This window comes from Stegostoma tigrinum, chromosome 19 (genome assembly GCF_030684315.1).
Source record: "Stegostoma tigrinum isolate sSteTig4 chromosome 19, sSteTig4.hap1, whole genome shotgun sequence".
In the NCBI taxonomy this organism is placed as follows: domain Eukaryota; kingdom Metazoa; phylum Chordata; class Chondrichthyes; order Orectolobiformes; family Stegostomatidae; genus Stegostoma; species Stegostoma tigrinum.
The window spans coordinates 2,175,221-2,195,040 of record NC_081372.1 but is presented as its reverse complement, the minus strand read 5'-3'; the positions used below and the strand labels follow the sequence as shown (position 1 = coordinate 2,195,040).

Below are 19,820 nucleotides of genomic sequence, written 5' to 3'. Positions count from 1 at the left end.
CTTGCCACCAAAGTGGGATAACCACACATTTATCCACATTAAACTGCATCAGCCATGCATCCGTCCACTCACCTAGCCTGTCCAAGTCACCCTGTATTCTCTTAACATCTTCCTCACATTTCACCCTGCCACCCAACTTTGTGTCATCAGCAAATTTGCTAATATTTCTTTTAATGCCTGCATCTATGTCATTAGTGTATATTGTAAATAGCTGCGGTCCCAGCACCGAACCTTGTGGAATGCCACTGGCCACTGCCTGGCATTCTGAAAGGGACCCGTTTATCACTACTCTTTGCTTCCTGTCAGCCAGCCAATTTTCAATCCAAGCCAGTATTTTGCCCCCAATAACATGAGCCCTAATTTTGCTCTCTAATCTCCTATGTGGGACTTCATCAAAGGCTTTCCGAAAGTCCAGGTATACTACATCACACTGGCTCTCCCTTGTCCATCTTCATAGTTACGTCCTCAAATTCCAGAAGATTAGTCAAGCACGATTTCCCCTTCGTAAATCCATGCTGACTCTGACCTATCCTGTTACTACTATCCAAATGATTCGTAATTTCATCTTTTATAATTGTCTCCAGCATCTTTCCCACCACTGACGTCAGGCTAACCGGTCTATAATTCCCTGTTTTCTCTCTCCCTCCTTTCTTGAAAAGTGGGACAACATTAGCCACCCTCGAATCCGCAGGAACTGATCCTGAATCTGTAGAACGTTGGAAAATAATTACCAACGCGTCCATGATTTCTAGAGCCACCTCCTTAAGTACCCTGGGATGCAAACCATCAGGTCCCGGGGACTTATCAGCCTTCAGACCTAACAATCTATCCAACACCATTTCCTGCCTAATATAAATTCCCTTCAGATCATCCATTACCCTCGATCCTTCGGCCACTATTGCATCTGGGAGATTGCTTGTGTCTTCCCTAGTGAAGACAGATCCAAAGTACCTATTCAACTCTTCTGCCATTTCCTTGTTCCTCATAATAAATTCACCCGTTTCTGTCTTCAAGGGCCCAATTTTAGTCTTAACCATTTTTTTTCTTTTCACATACCTAAAAAAGCTTTTACTATCCTCCTTTATATTTTTGGCCAGTGTGCCTTCGTACCTCATTTTTTCTCCACGTATTGTCTTTTTGGTTATCCTCTTGTTACTTATTAAAACTTTCCCAGTCCTCCGGCTTCCCACTCATCTTTGCTATGTTATACTACTTTTTTTTTATCTTTATACAGTCCTTAACTTCCCTCGTCAGCCACGGCCACCCCTGCCTCCCCTTAGGATCTTTCTTCCTCTTTGGAATGAACTGATCTTGCACCTTCTGCATTATATCCAGAAATAGAGGGATATGGGTTAAATGCAGGCAAATGGGACTAGATCGGTTTAGGATACCTGGTCAGCATTGACAAGTTGGGCTGAAGGGTGTGTTTCTATGCTGTATGACTTTGACTCTTTTAAAAGGTAGCAAAACTGTAACATGCTGTATTGCATTTACATATATGTAGATATTAACGATCATATGAAGTCGGCACAGAACGAGACCTTGAGCCTGCTTCATTGTTCAATGAGCTAATAGCTGATTGAACATAGAAACAGTAGTAGGCCTTTCTGTCATACTGTGAAGCTATGGCTGATCTGTGGCCTAACTCCATTTACCTGACTTTGGCCTGTGTCCCTTAGTTTTTTTGTTAAACAAAGTATCATCTATCTCGGTCAAAATCTGTTGTCTCAAATTTTGTATTCCTATCTGTCCCCTAATAACACTCAACACTTGTGAAACAAGAATCTATCCACCACTGTCTTAAACATATTCAATGACACTATCTACACTGTCTTCTGTGGCAGACAGTTCCAAAATTGTACAACACTCTCAGGAAAAAAAAATTTCTTCACCTGTAAAATTTTAAAACAATATACCCAATTCTGGACTAATAACCCACAGAGAAAACAATCTTTCTATGTCCACCTTGTTAATGCCACTTAAGATCTTATACTCAAATTGAGTCATGCTAACTTTTGTGACTCATACACTAGAGTATCCAAGTTGTTTAGTACCTCTAAATTCTACACTCATCCTCAATTTAAGTAATACTGATTTATATTTTTATTCTTCCTGCTAAAATCAATGGCTTCACATTTTCTCAGATTATACTCCATTTGCTTGATCTTCACCAATTCACGCAAGTTATCTATATCCATCTGCCGCTTTGTCTTTATCACACCATGTTTTCCTACCTATCACTGGAGCCGGGGAGAGTTCCAGAGGACTGGAAAATGGCTAATATAACACATCTGATTTAAGAAGGTAGAATGGCAGAACACAAGAAAAAGTAGGTCCTTGATAAGATATTAGAATCCATGATAAAGGATGAGGTGTGCAGTATTTGGAAGTGCGTGATAACACAAGGCTGAGTTGTCACAGCTTCACCAAGGGGAACTCATGCCTGACAAATCTTTTAGAACTTTTTGAGAAGGTCACAGGTAAGTTAAATAAAGGAGAATCAGTGGACTAGAATACAGAAGCAGGGATGTATTGCTGGGGCTGTACGAGGTTCTGGTCAGACCATATTTAGAATATTGTAAGCAATTTTGGGCCCCTTATCTAAGGAAGAATTTGCTGGCAGTGGAGGGAGGCCAGTGGAGATTTACAAGAATGATGCTGAGGATGATGGGCTTGTTATATGAGAAACTGTTGAGGACTCTGGGTTTGTATTCGCTAGAGTTTAGAAGGGCAAGGGGAGGATATTTTTTATTCATTTGTAGGATGAAGGCGTTGCTGGCTGGGCCAGCATTTATTGCTCATCCATAGTTGCCCCTGAGACGGTGGTGATGAGCTGCCGTCTTGAACTGCTGCAGTCCACCTGCTGTAGTTTGACCCAGAATGCCATTAGGGCGAGAATTCCAGGATTTTGACCCAGCAACAGTGAAGGAACGATAATACGTTTCCAAGTCAAAATGGTGAGTGGCTTGGGGGCAAAGTTGAAGCTGGTGGTATTCCTATGTATCTACTGCCCTTGTCCTTCTGGATGGAAGTGGTCATGAGTTTGGAAGTATTTTTGATGGAAAGTTGCAGAATATGGAGAGGCTGGATAGAGTGGACGTGGAGAAGACGTTTGCACTAGTAGAAGAGACTAGGGCTTGAAGGCACAGCCTCAGAGTGAAGGCCAAAGTCACGAGGCATTTCTGCAGCCAAAGGGTGGTGAATCAGTGGAACTCATTGCTGCAGAGAACTGTAGAGGCCAAGTCATTGACAGTATTGAAGACAAAGATTAGGTTCTTGATCGGTAAGGGGATCAAAGGTTACGAGGAGAATGCAGGAGAATGGGTTGAAAAACATATCAGCCATAATTGAATGGTAAGGCAATTTGATGGGCTGGTAGCCTAATTCTGCTCCTGTTATCTTATGGTCTTCCTTTTGTGTTGTCTGTGAAATTAGCTGCCATGCCTTTGCCCCCCTCATCTAAATCATTGAGAAAAGTTGTAAAAAGCTAAGGCAGAAGGACAAGTCACTCTGGGACTCCACCCATTGCGTTTTGCCACTCATACAAAGGCCCATTCAGAAATCATCACTTCTCCAGAATCAACTGAATGTCACTGTTCAGTAGATTGTAATATCTGGCAGCTATAATCACAAATAATGCTTGTCAGGAAGAAAAAAAGTTATCACACAATATGTTTTAATGAACTTTGTGTCTCATTTAAATTTTAGAAACTCTGCAACTCAACTTTGCAACATTTGTGTAGCATTTGTTGGGCTTGCTTTCTGACAACAGTTAGAGAATTGCCGTCTCCTTGCTGACTGACCAGTAATTGACTGATGGAAATTGACCCAGTACGATGCAGAATGGGACTACTGAATTCGAACTGGGTACCTCAAAAATACATGAGCTTGGACAGTGATATTGTGCTTTACTCTCCTGGGCAGGTAAAATGGACTATGGAGGTCCTCTGTTATGGACTGACTCTGCCTCTGGATGGCGAAACAGTAAAGCTATGTGTGGACGTTTATACGGATTGGATTATGGCTTTGGTTGCTCGTCGTGACTCTATCCCTCAGCCCGTTATCAAAGAACCAAATCTATATGTGCAAACTATTCTCAAACACCTACAGAATCTGTTTGTTCCCCGGTAAGTGTGAAAGACTTTGTGCTTCTGTTGTAATCTAAGATTGGCAGGAGTGGAACAATGTCATAATGCATCCAAGATAACATGGTGTGAAGCTGGATGAACACAGCAGGCCAAGCAGCATCAGAGGAGCAAGAAAGTTTGAAGTTTTGGGTCGAGAAGAAGGGTCTTGACCCGAAGCGTCAAACTTTCCTGCTCCTCTAATGCTGCTTGGCCTGCTGTGTTCATCCAGCTTCACACCATGTTATCTCAGATTCTCCACCATTGGCAGTTCCTACTATCTCTCATAATGCATCCAGCATTGTTTTCCTTTCCATATACTCCCAGTAGAGGGAAAACTATCACCACAGGCTGAGTACTGGATACTCTTCCGCTCCCACCTAATTTATGCTCCCTCTGGATTGGAAAGTTTACCTTTATTTTCAAGAAGTATTTGGTATATTGAGATTATGGTTCTTTTAGAGCGTAACACCATGAGACACGATCAGAAATTAGGCCATTCAAGTCTGCTCCACCATTCAGTCATGGCTGATAAGTTTCTCTTGGCTTTTTGTTTGAATTTAGTTTCAGGCTACTGAGTTGGATGATCAGCCGTGATCATATTGAATAACAGGATAAGCTGAAAGAGCTGAATGGCCTGCTGTTATTCCTATATTCTGTGTTTCTGTGCTAAACCACAGAAAGAAAACCTGCATCAATCACCTCAAATATGTACTCCATTGAAGAATTCAGTAAAAGCACAGAGCAGGATCAGCATGGAACAAGACAGTGGAATGGGAGCAAGGACTGAATTATATATCCCATAAACTTTTTCTCGAACACAGACCAAAAGGAAAGGTGAATGGTCTTTTGTCAGCTTACTTCAATGAAAGCTCCATGAAATCCCATTTCTGTCACATTTAATTCAGCAGCATTTCTTTGCTGCAGTAAAGTTTGGCAGTCAGTCCAGTGGTATTACATCCATGCCAACAGATTGCATGACCTTCCTGGCTGTCTTGTTAAAGAGCTGAATTGCTAGAGATTTAAATGACCCCTCTGCCCATATTTTTAGTCAGGGAGTAATGCATAACACAAGGAAAACAATAGTGAAACTTAATGTTATGAAACAGACAGGATTGAGATTTAATAGCCAAATCAACAATGGTTGAAACTAAATTAAACTGAAATATTGCACTTGTTCACCACATATTATTTCTAACAATTTTTTTTATTTTTAAGCACAATTGTCTTTTGCTTTCAGCCCAGACTACGCTCATAATCAGATCTCACTGTGCATGAGGGTTCTAGTAGCAGTCCAGAAATTAGCTCGTGAATCTGTCAACATGTCAAGGGAAACGTGGGAAGTTCTGTTGCTCTTCCTATTGCAAATTAATGACATACTTCTGGCAGCTCCAACAGTTCCAGGTTAGTATACAGGCAACAACCCTGATAATACTATGTTAATTTATGTTGTGTCTTTAATGAGGTTAAAATTTTCCAAGCTATTTCACAGAGGTATAAATCAGACATAAAATTGCAATTGTACCTCAAGGGTATATGAAGGAAAGTGACCAAAAGTTTGGTCAAAGAGAGTAAGTTTTAACGCTTCTTAAAGAAGGAAAAAGAGCAGAGCAACATAGTTAAGGGAGGAAACTTCAGAGCTTTATGGGCCAAGTGTTTGAAGGCAAACCCACCAATGGTAGGATAGTGAAAACAGTCAAGTGCAAGAGACCAGTATTACTGGAGTGCAGCATTCTTAGAGGTATTGTTTTGGGTCCGGTGACCCTTTCTTTGAGGAAGGGTCACCAGACCTGAATCATTAGCCCTGTTTTCTCCTTCACAGATGCTGCCAGACCTGCTGAGCTTTTCCAGCAAATCTAGTTTTTTGTTCCTAATTTACGGTACCAGTAGTTCTTTTGGTTTTTATTCTGAGGTATGCTGGGGGAGGGGGAGGCTAGAGGAGATCCAAGATTTTCTGTCCTATTTCATAATTCCAGCACCCACAGCACTCTCTCTCTGCAGTGTATCAATTCTAGCATACTGTTCAAAGTTAAACTACCATAAAGCTACCTAATTACTACTTAGTTTTAATTCAGAAAGCTCTTGATAAAGTTCTGCTGAAGTGGTTAGTTTGTAAAAGTATACCACTTAAGATTGATGATTTGATAATCTCAGGATATGCCGCAGGTCATCTTGGACTGTGGTGAGGAGAAATATCTTCACGCAGAGGGTGATGAATCTGTTTAATTCTCTACCACAGAAGGCAATGGAAGGCAGGTAACTGTGAATATATTTAAGAAAGAAATAGATTTCTTGTAGCTGAAGGTGCCAGGGATTATGGAGACAGAACAGGATATTGTGTTTTTGTTTCGCTTGTGGGACATGGATGTCACTGGCTGGCCAGAATTTATTGCCTGTCTCTGCCCTTGAGAAGATGCTGGTGAGCTACCTTCTTGAACCACTGAAGTCCGTGTGCTGTAGGTTGACTCACAGTGCAGGTTGGGAGGGATCTTGACCCAGTGACACTGAAAAAATGATTATACTTTCTTGTCAGGACAGTGAGTGGTTTGGAGGCAAATTGCAGGTGGTGATGTTACCATGTTCCCCTCCGAGCCACTAATCCCACTGATTGTTGAGAATCAGCCCCAATCATGTTGAATGGCATAGCAGGCTGATGGATTGAATGGCCACCTTCTGCTCCTGTTTTCCATGTTTCTATGATAACTTTGTCCATCCCAGAAAAATTCCTAATTGATCAGGTCTGTAAAATAAATGTGACATTCTTGTCTTTTCATAGTGACTATTACATTTGAGCATGTAAGACTTCTACTGTCCTTATGCTTGAATGAGATCTGTTATTAACCATCTTAAGCTTGAACATACAATAACCAGCTTACGTTGAACAGACAGTCTTGGCATCAAGATGCTACATTTTAAGCACTGGATAGTCATGATAGTGGAATTTTGATTTTACGTTGGCTAAGTCTAATCAGTTATTACAAAATTGGTACATTTCATTCCAAACAGATATACATTTCTAAACAACTACTGTAATCGGAAGTTATGTTCAACCTTTATAGTTTATTAACCTGTACTCCTGCAATACAGAAGAAGGCCATACAGCCATTATGACTTCGATAGCTTCAAGAATGTTATACAAGTAGTCACACCCCTTTGCTCCTTCCAAATAACCCTGTAATATTGAGTGTGTATCTAAAAGTAATTTGTATGCTAATCTGCTTATCTTTAGGAGGACTAGCAGAAAATCTTGCCGATAAGTTAATTGGTGTACTGTTTGAAGTCTGGTTCCTGGCTTGTATGCGATGTTTCCCCACCCCACCATACTGGAAGACTGCGCGAGAAATGTTGGCCAATTGGAGGCATCACCCAGCTGTGGTAGAACAGTGGAGTAAGGTCATATGTGCACTGACCTCTAGGTTAGTATATGTGGCATGCCAAGTTTGCTAAATGCACTTGGCAAAAATGGTGGCTGGGTGGCTCAATAGTTAGCACTGCTGCCTTTCAGCACCACACACCTGGGTTCAATTCCACTCTTCGGCAACCGTTTGTATGGATTTTGAACGTTCTCCCCATGTCTGCATAGATTTCCTCCGGGTGCCCCAGCTTCCTCCCACAGTCCAAAGAGAGTGAGTGTCTGACTCCAAATCAAAACACAACCAAGTTCGAAACGAGGCCTCATACCTAACATGCATTGTCTGACCTAAAGTGTCACCTCCTCTTTACGCTGATAAAACCTTTAGTTCTCTCAGGTACAGTTACAATGTTTAAAGTACATTTGGATAAGTACATGAATAAGAAATGTTTGGAGGGATATGGGCCAAGTGCAGGTAGGGGGGACTACTTCAGTTTGGGATAATGGTCGGCGTGGATTTATTGGACCAACAGATCTGTTTCGATGCTGTATAATTCCATGACTCTATGAGAAATTACTTCAGTCAGGGAGTTACAAGCTTCCGGCACCTCGTTCCTTCTTCTGGTGTTGGCGACAGAGATACTTTGAGGCACAGAATTTATAAGAAAGAGATCAAAGGATCACAACACCGATGACGATGTATTAAAACAAACCTAGGTTGCTGTTGAATCCTTAATCAGTTTAATTGACTAATACGCTTATGTAAATCCCTGAATTCTTGAAGGAGTTGACAGGGTAGATGCAGAAAGATTTTTTTTTCCCCCTTGTGGGAGAGTCTAAGACCAGAGGGCATAATCTCAGAATAAGGGGTTGTACATTCAAGACAGAAGGAAGAATTTCTTCTGTGAAGGTAATGAATTTGTGAAATTCTTGATTAGGCTACGGGGGCTGGATAGTTAAGTGTATTCAATGCTTTGTTAGATTTTTAATCAAGTGGAGTTGAGGATTCAGATCAGCCATGATCTCATTGAATTACAAAGCAGACTCAGGCTGAATGGCCTGCTTCAGCTCCTACATCACTTGGCCTTATGGACTTCCCATTGCTGCAAGTTGGATACAATCATGGATCCCAAAGTAGTAAACTATGTAATTTCACTGCAAGTCACAGCTCCCAGAATCTCAGCACCTCAATTATGTTTTGCATTAGAAATGATTGCAAGCTACTCATTTAGTGAATATGTTTGGAAAATTAAATTTATTACAATGGAGATACATATTTGTAGCTGTACAATGTAAAAGTTGTGTAAATTTGTTACCGATCTACATATAGACACAAGCCACTCTCTTTAATTGCATTTATAGCAATTTTTCTGTCTCCAAAGGCTTTTGCGGTTTACCTATGGTCCTTCATTCCCTCCGTTCAAAGTTCCAGATGAAGATGCAATCCTGATTCCAACAGAAATGGACAATGACTGCATTGCACAGACTTGGTTTCGTGTTTTGCACATGCTTAGGTATGAACGCATGGTGTGTGCACTTAAGGGCTGTAAGCATATGTGACCTGCCTTTTAGACTATTGATACAAAATGATGTCTTGTGCACAGCTACTAACCTACCTGTTACGTTGCGTTCATGTTTGATGAAATAGTCGCTCAGATTTTGTAATTTAAAAGCATAATATCTTAGAATCTGAGATAATAGGAACTGCAGATGCTGGAGAGTCCGAGATCACAAAGTGTAGAGCTGGATGAACACGGCAGGCCGAGCAGAAAAGAGTCTAGGCTCAAAACGTCAGCTTTGCTGCTGCCAAGAATCAGCTTGGCCTGCTGTGTTCATCCAGCTCTACACTTTGTTATTTTAGAATCTGTCATGCCTCATTGTGATAGGGTGCTGGAACTGAATGCACCACAAAAGTTCGAGATTTTGTCATAGTGCGCCCACGTTCCTCAATTTCCCTGTCCATTTAGATCGAAATAAACAAAGTGTGGGCCTGATTTCTGTACTTAGAATCTATTTATTTGTATTAAATAGTAATTCTTAACACCAGATAAACAGTTAATGCACTATCGACATATTGCTCTGACAGTTAAAACGCTGACCCCCTTACAAAACTGCCCCTACACACAGACACAAAATCCTTGGTGTTATGGGTGGAGGAGAGCAATGGCCCGTCACTGCAGGATTTGCTGGGATGATCCATTTGCTTGTCTGGACTTGCTGTTTTCAGCCTCTTTTCTCCTCTTTGCAGGAGGCACAGCACAACTGGTTCACAAATTATTGGTTAAAAACAACAGCTTGCAGTTATTAGTGAGGGAAAATAAACTGGGTTTCTTAAGACTTCAGGTATTTTCAACTGGAGGGGCACTCTGCAACCACTCCGGATGACCTAATGTTGCTGACATATCGTTGCTTGGCTACCCAGGAGCCAACCATATAGTTGTAGGCAGGCAGATGGCCTTTGTCATCCACAACTCATTACAACTCGACAAACAAATCAGCTAATTATTGCCAGCCAAATCTCATTTTGTATGCACTCCTAATGTTGGCCTGTATGCAACCAACCACTCCCACTGGTCGGACAAAACAGCAGTGTAAACACCCCTTACAATGAGCTTCTGTAACTTTCTTTTTAAAAGTGCATTTTCAAAGTACTCCTTTTCCCATTAGCTCAGGACCTTAAATACATACAAATGCAAAGATATTGTGTTTACAATCCATTGTCAGCATGGAGAAACCCATCAGCTCCCACCCCACTGTCTCTGTTGACACCTCTTCTGTTTTTCAAAAACAGATACTACTTCTCCAAAACAGCTCCATATCCTTCCTGTGCTTCTAATGCTTATCTAGTTTTCCCTTCAAGCATCTCAGCCTCAACTTATTCACAATGAAAAACCATTTCATGTTCCAACAACCTATGAGTTAGTGATCCCTCATCACAGACATCCCAATCAGAGGAGCTCAACCTTGTCAAAAAAAAAATTGGTCGAGCAGTTTCAAGGCTGAAGAGATTACAAGAGAGTTGCACTGGGAGAGAGATTCCCTGAGGTTGGTCCGGAGGGAGGAGGGTAACTTCTTCAGGTCAGGCATCCCTGGAAGAGGCTTTGCAGTGAGGTTAAAATTGTATCAGTGATAATGGGAACTGCAGATGCTGGAGAATCCAAGATAATAAAATGTGAGGCTGGATGAACACAGCAGGCCCAGCAGCATCTCAGGAGCACTAAAGCTGACGTTTCGGGCCTAGACAAAGGGGTAGGCCCGAAACGTCAGCTTTAGTGCTCCTGAGATGCTGCTGGGCCTGCTGTGTTCATCCAGCCTCTCATTTTATTATCTTGGATTCTCCAGCATCTGCAGTTCCCATTATCACAAAAAAAATTGATGTTTGTTGTAAATTTTGTAGATTTTATAGTAAACTAGAAAAGTAGTTTAAACTCTGTGGATTGTGCTCTTGGTCTGATTTACTTAACTTATTCTGAACAATTTTGCTCTGGTGCAATTGCATTTTTTAAAAAACTCCCTATTATTTCACTACAGCAATCCAGTGGATCTGAGTAACCCAGCCATAATAAGCACCACACCAAAATTCCAGGAACAGCTTTTGAGTGTTAGCGGGATGGCACAGGAAATGGTACAACATCCATGCCTCAAACAACTGCCTCAAATCTTCTTCCGAGCCATGCGTGGTGTCAGCTGTCTGGTGGATGCCTTTCTCGGTAACTTTAGCTTCTGTAAAGTTGTGTTTTAATTTATCTGGACAACATTCCTCGACTAAAACAAGCAGCAGCCAACCTTTTACTACAAATTAAAAAGTGCTACCATGAATTATATATAGCTTCATTTCAATTCTCAGATAGTGGAACAATGTCTGGCTTTTTCTTCATACTGCTGTGTAATGGCGAATTAACATTTAGGTGTACTCAGACATGCATTCATGCTGTATGTGCATTGGAAAGTAATGTCAGCTCATGGTTTAACTTGGCCCTGTATAATATTTTTACTATGTGGAAACAATATTAAAATGTGTATTAATGTTCAACTTTCATTTCATAGAGGCACTGACCTGTAAGTCCTTGTTTTCTGTTGGTTCAAATACCTTATAAATTGAGAAATTGAAAGGATCAAAGGTTATGGGGAGAAGGCAGGAGAATGTGGTTGAAAAACGTACCAGCCATGCTCAAATTGCAGTGCAGACCTAGTGGGCCAAAACACCTAATTCTGCTCCTGCATCTTATGATCTAATGGAGACCTCTTTGTTTTACTAGTTCATTTCCTGATCATGTCTGGTCGTCAAGAGCCAGCAGGCAATACTGTGTGCCCATAATTTAATAATTCTCTGCTTTCTGCCGTTTAACAGTTTTCATCAAATGATGCAGTTATAATTTGTGTACATAAAGTAGTTTTTCTAATAGTGTGCATTCAGCGATGTAATTCCAAGTGAGTAATTGACATTGCACGGCAAGCTGCAAAATATCTCAAGACTACTCCCAATGTAAGTGACAATACAATTTCTCATCGTGTTCTTAGTTTACGGATAGCACAGGGTTACCACGCATTAAACTAAAACATTTGACATTTTAAATTCCAACTACTTGTGTTTTACCAAACCAAAATCATGGTTTCCCCAGAATTTGAGGAACATAGGAACAGGAGTAGGCCTTTCAGCCCCTTGAGCCTGTTCAACCATTCACTGAGATCATGGCTGATCTATGGCCTACCTCCATGTGTCTGATTCAGGCCTGGATCCCTTAAATATTTCTACTTAATGAAAAATTATCTATCTCAAATTTAAAATTAACAGCTGATCTTGTATCCACTGCAGTTTGTGCAGAGTTCCAAACCTCTACCACCCTTTTGTGTGTAGAAGTGCTTCATAACATCTCTCCTGAATGTCTGATCCTAATTTTTAAGACTATTATCCCTAGCCCTGGAATCCCCAACCAGTGAAAATAAGTTCTCCTTATCTACCCTATCTGTTTCTGGTAATTTCTTGAAAAGTTAGATCAGTGCATCCCTTAACCTTCTATATGTTTTTTCCAAAATTGGGATTTTTTTTTTGTTGGGTAACTTTGCCAGCTTCATTTACAGGTCTTACCTTGGAAGTCTTGGTAAACCTCCTTTGCACCCTCTCCAAAGCCTCCACATCTTTCCTATGATAGGGCGACCAGAACTGGACACAATATTCCAGTGTGGTCTCACCAGGGTTTTGTAGAGCTGCAGCATAACCTCGCGGCTCTTAAACTCGATCCCCCTGTTAATGAAAGCCATCAGCAACTTTGTTCTTGTTCCTGTCTTTTAAATATGTTGTAATTGTACATGTATCCACCACTCCCTCTTGATGTTCATACCACATGCGAACTACCCTCTTTTTAAAAAGAAGCCCCCATGTCTCTTTTAAATCTCTCCTCTCATCTTAAAAATGTGTCTCCTGGTCTTGAAATCCCCCACCTTAGGGAAAAGACAACTACCACTAACTCTGCCTATACCCCTTATTATTTTATATACTTTTACAATAAGTATATTTAATGTGCAGTATGGTTAGGGATCAGTAATTGTTTTTTAAAGCTGACAGTGTGAAATCCCAGGAACTGCAAAATTATGACAATATTTCAAAGTTTCTAATCAGCAGCAGTAAACTCCGCTCTACAAAGTTAGAACAGTGATAACAGTTTATCCGGTTAGAATTAACCTGAACTAAATATACATAACTAATTATGTCGAACACCTGACCAAGCACATCAGATAGCAAGTGAAGGCAGGGCAGTTCTCACATTTCTCAGCAACCCCTTCCCTAAGATTTTCTTAACAAATCAACCAGCTCAGAAATGCTTTTATGTAATAGGTATTAGTGTGTTCACTGAGCTGGGAGGTTTGATAGCAGATGTTTTGTCCCCTCCTTCAGTGACATCTGTGGTATGGAGCTTCCTGTGAAGCGCTCTTGTCTTGTGCCAGTTCGAATGTGTATGGTCTAGTTTTTGCAGCCTCCAGAAGGTGCCGGTTCTGGCTGTGCATTGTAATGGTCGGTATATTGGGTCTATACACCGACCATTACTACTTGCAACTGGAACCTGCACTTTTTGTCATTGACTGCCTCAACCACTGCTTATGTTCTTTTCAAGCATTGTGCTCCTGGATTCTGGAATTGTAGTCCAGCAGTTAACAGGCACATTTCCAGCTCTTCAAGGCAATACTGTGCCAGTTAATTTTCCTGGCTCCCAGTCTGCTCCCCTACATGAGCACACATTGCTTGTGGTCTTTTTTTCAACCCTCACTCTCAACTCCACCAAGTATTAATTGTTCATTGTTTTCTTCTGAATTCCCTACAGCTTCAGCACTGTTCTGATTCCTTAACTCCAACCTTCAGGGAAGTCCTTGGGAGCAAGTACGGCTAGGTTTGCATTGCATGGAGCTATCCAGCTACACTGAGGACATTTTCCTGAATCCTAACTGCACACATTCCGTGTCTCAAGGCAGCCCTTTACTGCACAAAACCTGGTTCTGGTGATCTCTGTCTCAGGGAGGCAATAGTCACTGGATTACTAATTGAAAGACTCCGGTAACGTTCTGGAGCCATGGATTCAAATTCCACAGCCAGGTGGTAACATTTAAATTCAACACACGTCTGGAAAGGAAAGTCTAGTGATGACTCGTTGGTTGTCGTGAAAACCTGTCTATTCACCAATGTCACTTAAGGAAGGATGTCTGCTATCCTAAACTAGTTTAGCCAAATGTGACTCCATACCGACAGCAATGGTTGACTTTTAATTACCCTGTGGAATAGCCTAGCAAGCCACTTATTTGTATCAACAACTAGAGAGTCTCAAAAAGATTGAAACCAGATAGAGCACTGAACGAACAACGATAGACTTGCAAGTCAGAATGGTGAGTGAATTGGACAGGAATTTGCTATTGATGCTATTCTTATGTCTGCTGCCCTTACTCTTTGAGATGGCAATGATCACAGGTTCAGAATGTGCAAAGGAGTTTTGGATTGAGTGAGCCTTCTCTCTGAGCTGCTTCTCGTGCAGTTATACCTTTTCTCGAGTAAGGAGACCAAACTTATACGCAGCACTCCAGCAGTGCTGTCACTATTGCTCTGTACACTGTAACAAAATAGCCCTGCTTTTATATTTCATTCTTCCATTTCCCCATGCCGAATAACAGAACATTGTTGATCACCATGTTTGGAAGTAATGGATTTGTAATTACTTATGGTAATCGGCAACTTTCTTCAGTATGCTTTTTTTTGGCTCCTGCCCCCTCAGAACTCTATCAGAAACTCAGAATTATTTAGCTGCTAACTTCATTCAGTTCAAGCAGTTTCTAGAAGGTGTACTCATGGCAGTTCCTGAGCTGACCGATTTTCAGACCACTTGGTGAGTAGCTGAAAAAAAGGATGCTGTGTACTATTTCTGATCAAGATTTAAGTTCTAAAAACTTTAGTTTTGAACTTCACGATGAAAACTTGTATTTTTAAACAGTGCCATGCTTCTTTTTGTTCCATAGGCATTGCAAGGACCAATATCATTCGGGAAAGGTTACCCCCTTATGGTATAAAGTTTTGAGCATTTGGCACATTCCATCACTGATCAATACACTGGACCTGATATAAGGGTTACCATTTCACTCCTTGTTTCTTGCCAATCTGATTCATATTAACCACAGGATTTTTAAAGCTGCAGTATTCTGTTTGTTATTGCCATGCAGATGCAAGTAATACTCCCATTTTTACACACATTTTCTTGCCTAACCCTGCTATTGACAATTTTGAAACTTACTGAAGGAGTTAAAAACGAAGAGACATTACAAAAAGTAAAATATTGCATAACATGTCACATAGTTCAAGTTGCAGGCTTCCTGCTTTAAATGCAGCAGGTTTAAATTCTGTTGTAAGTGAAATATCAAACTGCTTAGTCTGTTTATATTTGGTATTTATTTTAATGTCACCGCTTGTTATTTGGTGCATTCTGCCTCTTTAGAGAATTCCATTCTCCTGCTCCTCAGCCACCTCACTTGATTGACTAAAAACAATATCGCAGTCAGGAGTAAAAAATATGCCCACGTTTCTGCCCATTTCTGTAGTCTATTTCAGTTTCCAAAGATGTTAGCTTGAATTATGTAGATGATGAACTTTAAGGAAGTTGAAGATTAGGGGAGGAAGAATTACAGACCATACTGTGAATCCAAACAAAATTCGCTCATTGGAAATCACAGATTTTATTTCCAATTCATGCCTTGTCACACCACAAGTAAGTGCATTATCCGAATTTTTTTTTCCCTTTTCCCTAGTCTGACCATAACCCTGATACTTACACTTTGCATATGGAAATGAAATGCAGAGCAGTTGTTATTTTGATTTTACTTAACAAGGAACATTTTCTAATTTGGCTGCTTTGTCAAATAGTGATCCACCCACGCTGAACGTTAGAAAGATTGTACTTCTAAGTTACAAGCCATAAAGATATGCAAGGGAGAGGACGCTAGCAAGAAATATTCAAACTTACTCAGGTCCATTGGGCTGAATGGTTTTGATGCTATAAAATTCTCTGTAAGGTTAGAGTTTGCACAGCGGGTGTTACAAATTTACAACAGTCTTATCTGGCTTGGGTGCTAATGGTCAGCAACAGCCTGGTTAATCCATTCAATGCGCATTCTTATCTCCAATTTCCCGAATAGTTTTTACTTCTGTCTAAGGTGGAGTTTGAAAAGCAGTTTTATTATTTCATTGCAAACCAATCTGCAAGAATACTGCATCTTTAAGCTCTTTCCACAACAGGTAGCAATGCAGGATATCACTGATTCCTTTTTTCCTGATTTTCGGTTTCTTCTTGTGTATCAATGAATGTTAATTGCTCTAAACTGGTACTGATTCTTATCTCACAGTTCAATGGTATTGCTGACTAAGAATTGAGTGGAAGCTATTACTATATGCCCTGTCTGAATGAAATCATTGTCCCTTTAACAGTTAATGTTGGTACTAATGATGTGATATTACTTTCAACATTATGGCATTACTTTTTGAAGTAGGTGTTTCTCTCCCCGATTTTCTTAGGCCTGTCCTTTCCTAAAGGCAGTGGCCCTGTAGGGCATGAGGCACAGTTCACAGGTCCTCCTGAATTTGAATTTTGACTGTGAATGTCAGAAGGTAATTTAATAGTTAGAAGGCATGGCTGATATCTGGAAAGGTGGGTGAATATTGAAACATGCACTTAGTAGAAAATATGGGAAAATGTTGTGACAGAAGTGAATCGGATATTTGCTAAATCTTCAGACTGAGGAATGGATTTATTTGGAGAGCTATTTCCAAGAGTCAACACTGGTACAGCAAATTGAAAGCTTCCACCATCTGTGCAGCTTTTAGAATGAGATTAAATTGCGGTGGCGCTTTGAAGTATCTGTCTGTGAAGCCATGATAGTGGGAAAAGGATTTTATTACCTCCACATTGTAATTCAGTGAGTTTTGCTGTACTTCTGGCAGTAAACCATTCATCCTTTCTTGTCCACCATTCACTTGGGTCATAGATAATGGGAACTGCAGATGCTGGAGAATCCAAGATAATAAAGTGTGAAGCTGGATGAACACAGCAGGCCCAGCAGCATCTCAGGAGCACAAAAGCTGACGTTTCGGGCCTAGACCCTTCATCAGAGCTCTGAAGGGTCTAGGCCCGAAATGTCAGCTTTTGTGCTCCTGAGATGCTGCTTGACCTGCTGTGTTCATCCAGCTTCACACTTTATTATCTTATATTCACTTGGGTCATGGCTGATTTTTGCTTCAACCACTTGGTCCACGTCCTTTGAGCTTCTGATACTTAATTGTATCAGCCACAATCTTTGAAATTTACTGTTGAGCTCCCAGTGTTCACAGCCTCTGGACTATGCAGTGTTGCAGATATCCAATACCTTTTGTACGGGGGGGGAGCGGAATCCTTCCCAAGTTTATATGTAACTGGTTAGGCTGTAATTTTAATATTACTTTCTGGTTTGCAAGCAAAAGAAATAATTTCTTTACACCTATCCTGCAAAATTTACTTTCAGTTCTGAAGCTTTCTGTTAGTGCCTTTCAACCATCCAATCTCAAGGAATGCTAAATAAAAACCGAAAGACCTGCGGATGCTGTAAATAGGGAACAAAAACAAAGTTGCTGGAAAAGCTCAGCAGGTCTGGCAGTATCTGTGAAGGAAAAATAGTTAATGTTTCAGGTTTGGTTTTCCCCAGTTCTGAGGAACATTCACCAGACCCTAAGCTTTAACTTTATTTTTCCTTCACAGATGCTGCGAGACCTGCTGAGATTTTCTAGCAACTTTGTTTTTGTTCCTCAAGGAATGCTAGCTGTGTTTCTGAAACATAACATGGTATTTAACCCTTAAAGGTCAGGAGCAGTCTAGTCAATCGTGTTTCCAAAACTGGTATATATCATCTGTGAGGTTGTTGACTTGCTATCCGAGCTGGCTTGTTTTTGTTCAGACATTTTTGTCACCATGATAGGTGACATCATCGGTCCAATAGAAATCCAGACAGATCAAAACCAGGAATGACACTAATCACCACAACAGATCAGAATATAAATTCCAAGCAGACTAGAACAACAGAGGCTGTACTGATGATCTCACCCAGAACAGTGACAAAAGGTCTGAACAAAACAAGCCAGCTTGGCAACCAAGTAAACAACCTCAACCACAACCCAAGCTACAGATCTTTGCTAAAACCTTAGAAATCGACCGTGGTTCAGTGTTTGTAACTGAATTTGGTTTTTGTGTTGGGTTCTTATCAAGCTAACTAACGAAAACAAAAGTTGCTGGAAAAACTCAGCAGGACTCACAGCATCCGTGAAGAGAAATCAGAGTTAACAATTCGGGTTGTGTTCCTTCTTCATAACTGATGGTAGCTAGGAAAATGCCAGTTTCTGTGCAGAACGTAGGATGTGGAGAGGGGGTATGAGTAAACAGTAGGTGGGGATAGAGCCCAAAGACACAACAGTTGGACAGACAAAGGAGTTGATAATGATCTGGCTAGGAGGGTGAATGGAGACTGTTAGTGACTAACAAATGGCAGATTATGTGATAACAAGAACAAAAACAAAGTTGCTGGAAAAGCTCACCAGGCCTGGCAGCATCTATGAAGAAAAAAACAGTTAACATTTTGGAGATAGTAGGAACTGCAGATGCTGGAGAATCTGAGATAGCAAGGTGTAGAGCTGGGTGACCGCAGCAGGCCAAGCATCAGTGGAGCAGGAAAGCTGACGTTTCAGGCCTAGGCCTGAAACGTCAGCTTTCCTGCTCCTCTGATGCTGCTTGGCCTGCTGCGTTCACCCAGCTCTACACCTTGTCAACGTTTCAGGTCTGGTAACACTTCCTCAGACCCTTTAGTTACATCATGGATGATCAGTGTCATCGATCTGAATTGATTCTGTCACTCTTAATACCTTTACCCAACAAAAAGCTCTCAATCTTAATTTTGAAATTTTCAGTTGACCCCTTCAACCTTTTCAATGTTATTGGGGGCACATGTTCCAGTTTTCTACCATCCTTTGTGAAAGTCATGCATCTTGTCATCGGCCATGAACAGTTTAGCTTTAGTTTTAATGTTACGACCCCTTATTCTGAAATCCCCCACCAGAGACATTAGTTTTATAGCCATCTCCAACAAATCTGTGGAGGTGATGGCCTAGTGGTATTATCACTGGACTGTTAATCCAGAAACCCAGATAATGTTCTGAGGATCCAGGTTCAAATCCTGCTATTGGTGGAATTTGAATTCAGTTAAATATCTGGAATTAAGAATCTAACAATGATTAAGAATTGCCGATTGTTGGGGAAAACCTATCTTGTTCACTAATGTCCTTTCAGGAAGGAAACTGCCATCCTTACCTAGTCTGGTCTGTGTGTGACGCCAGACTCGCAGCAACTGGTTGACTCTGAACTGCCCTCTGGGCACTTAGGTATGGGCAATAACTGCTGCCTGGTCAGTGACCCCCTCATCCCTTGAATAAACAATAATAAATAATAAAAGATGAATTTTTTAAAAACCCACAATGTTGTATACAGGTGTTATTAGCTCCGATGCCATTCTAGGGGATCTGTGCTGTGCAACCTCCAGCATTAATGTCTTTTCCTGTTTGTGGTGCTGAACTGAATGCTAGATCTTAGATAGGTCTCATCGCAACTGTGTGTATGATGCAGTATCACTTCTACCACATTATGTTCTAGTCCTCAAGCAACAGAAAACAACATTCTGTTATGCTTTTAAATCTTGAGCCGATGACATATGGCTCATTTGTCTGAGGAGCTGCACATACTCCCAGAACTTCAACACGACTTTTAAAACTAACCCAGTAATTCAAGTGACAGACT

General features: G+C 40.9%; 1 protein-coding gene across 10 annotated transcripts in view; it reads left to right on the top strand.

The window, feature by feature from the left end:
• Positions 1-19,820, top strand: part of ralgapb (Ral GTPase activating protein non-catalytic subunit beta) — a 125,569-nt gene that overhangs the window by 26,186 nt on the left and 79,563 nt on the right. For 7 of the 10 annotated variants that reach the window (XM_059652687.1, XM_059652686.1, XM_059652689.1 and 4 more), the window contains 6 exons: positions 3,925-4,127; positions 5,365-5,528; positions 7,354-7,540; positions 8,859-8,990; positions 11,008-11,186; positions 14,977-15,021. In XM_059652687.1, the coding sequence (XP_059508670.1) occupies positions 3,925-4,127; positions 5,365-5,528; positions 7,354-7,540; positions 8,859-8,990; positions 11,008-11,186; positions 14,977-15,021 (910 nt within the window). The remainder of the gene's footprint in view (positions 1-3,924; positions 4,128-5,364; positions 5,529-7,353; positions 7,541-8,858; positions 8,991-11,007; positions 11,187-14,976; positions 15,022-19,820) is intronic. The other 3 variants (XM_059652692.1, XM_059652691.1, XM_059652690.1) reach the window with 1 other exon arrangement.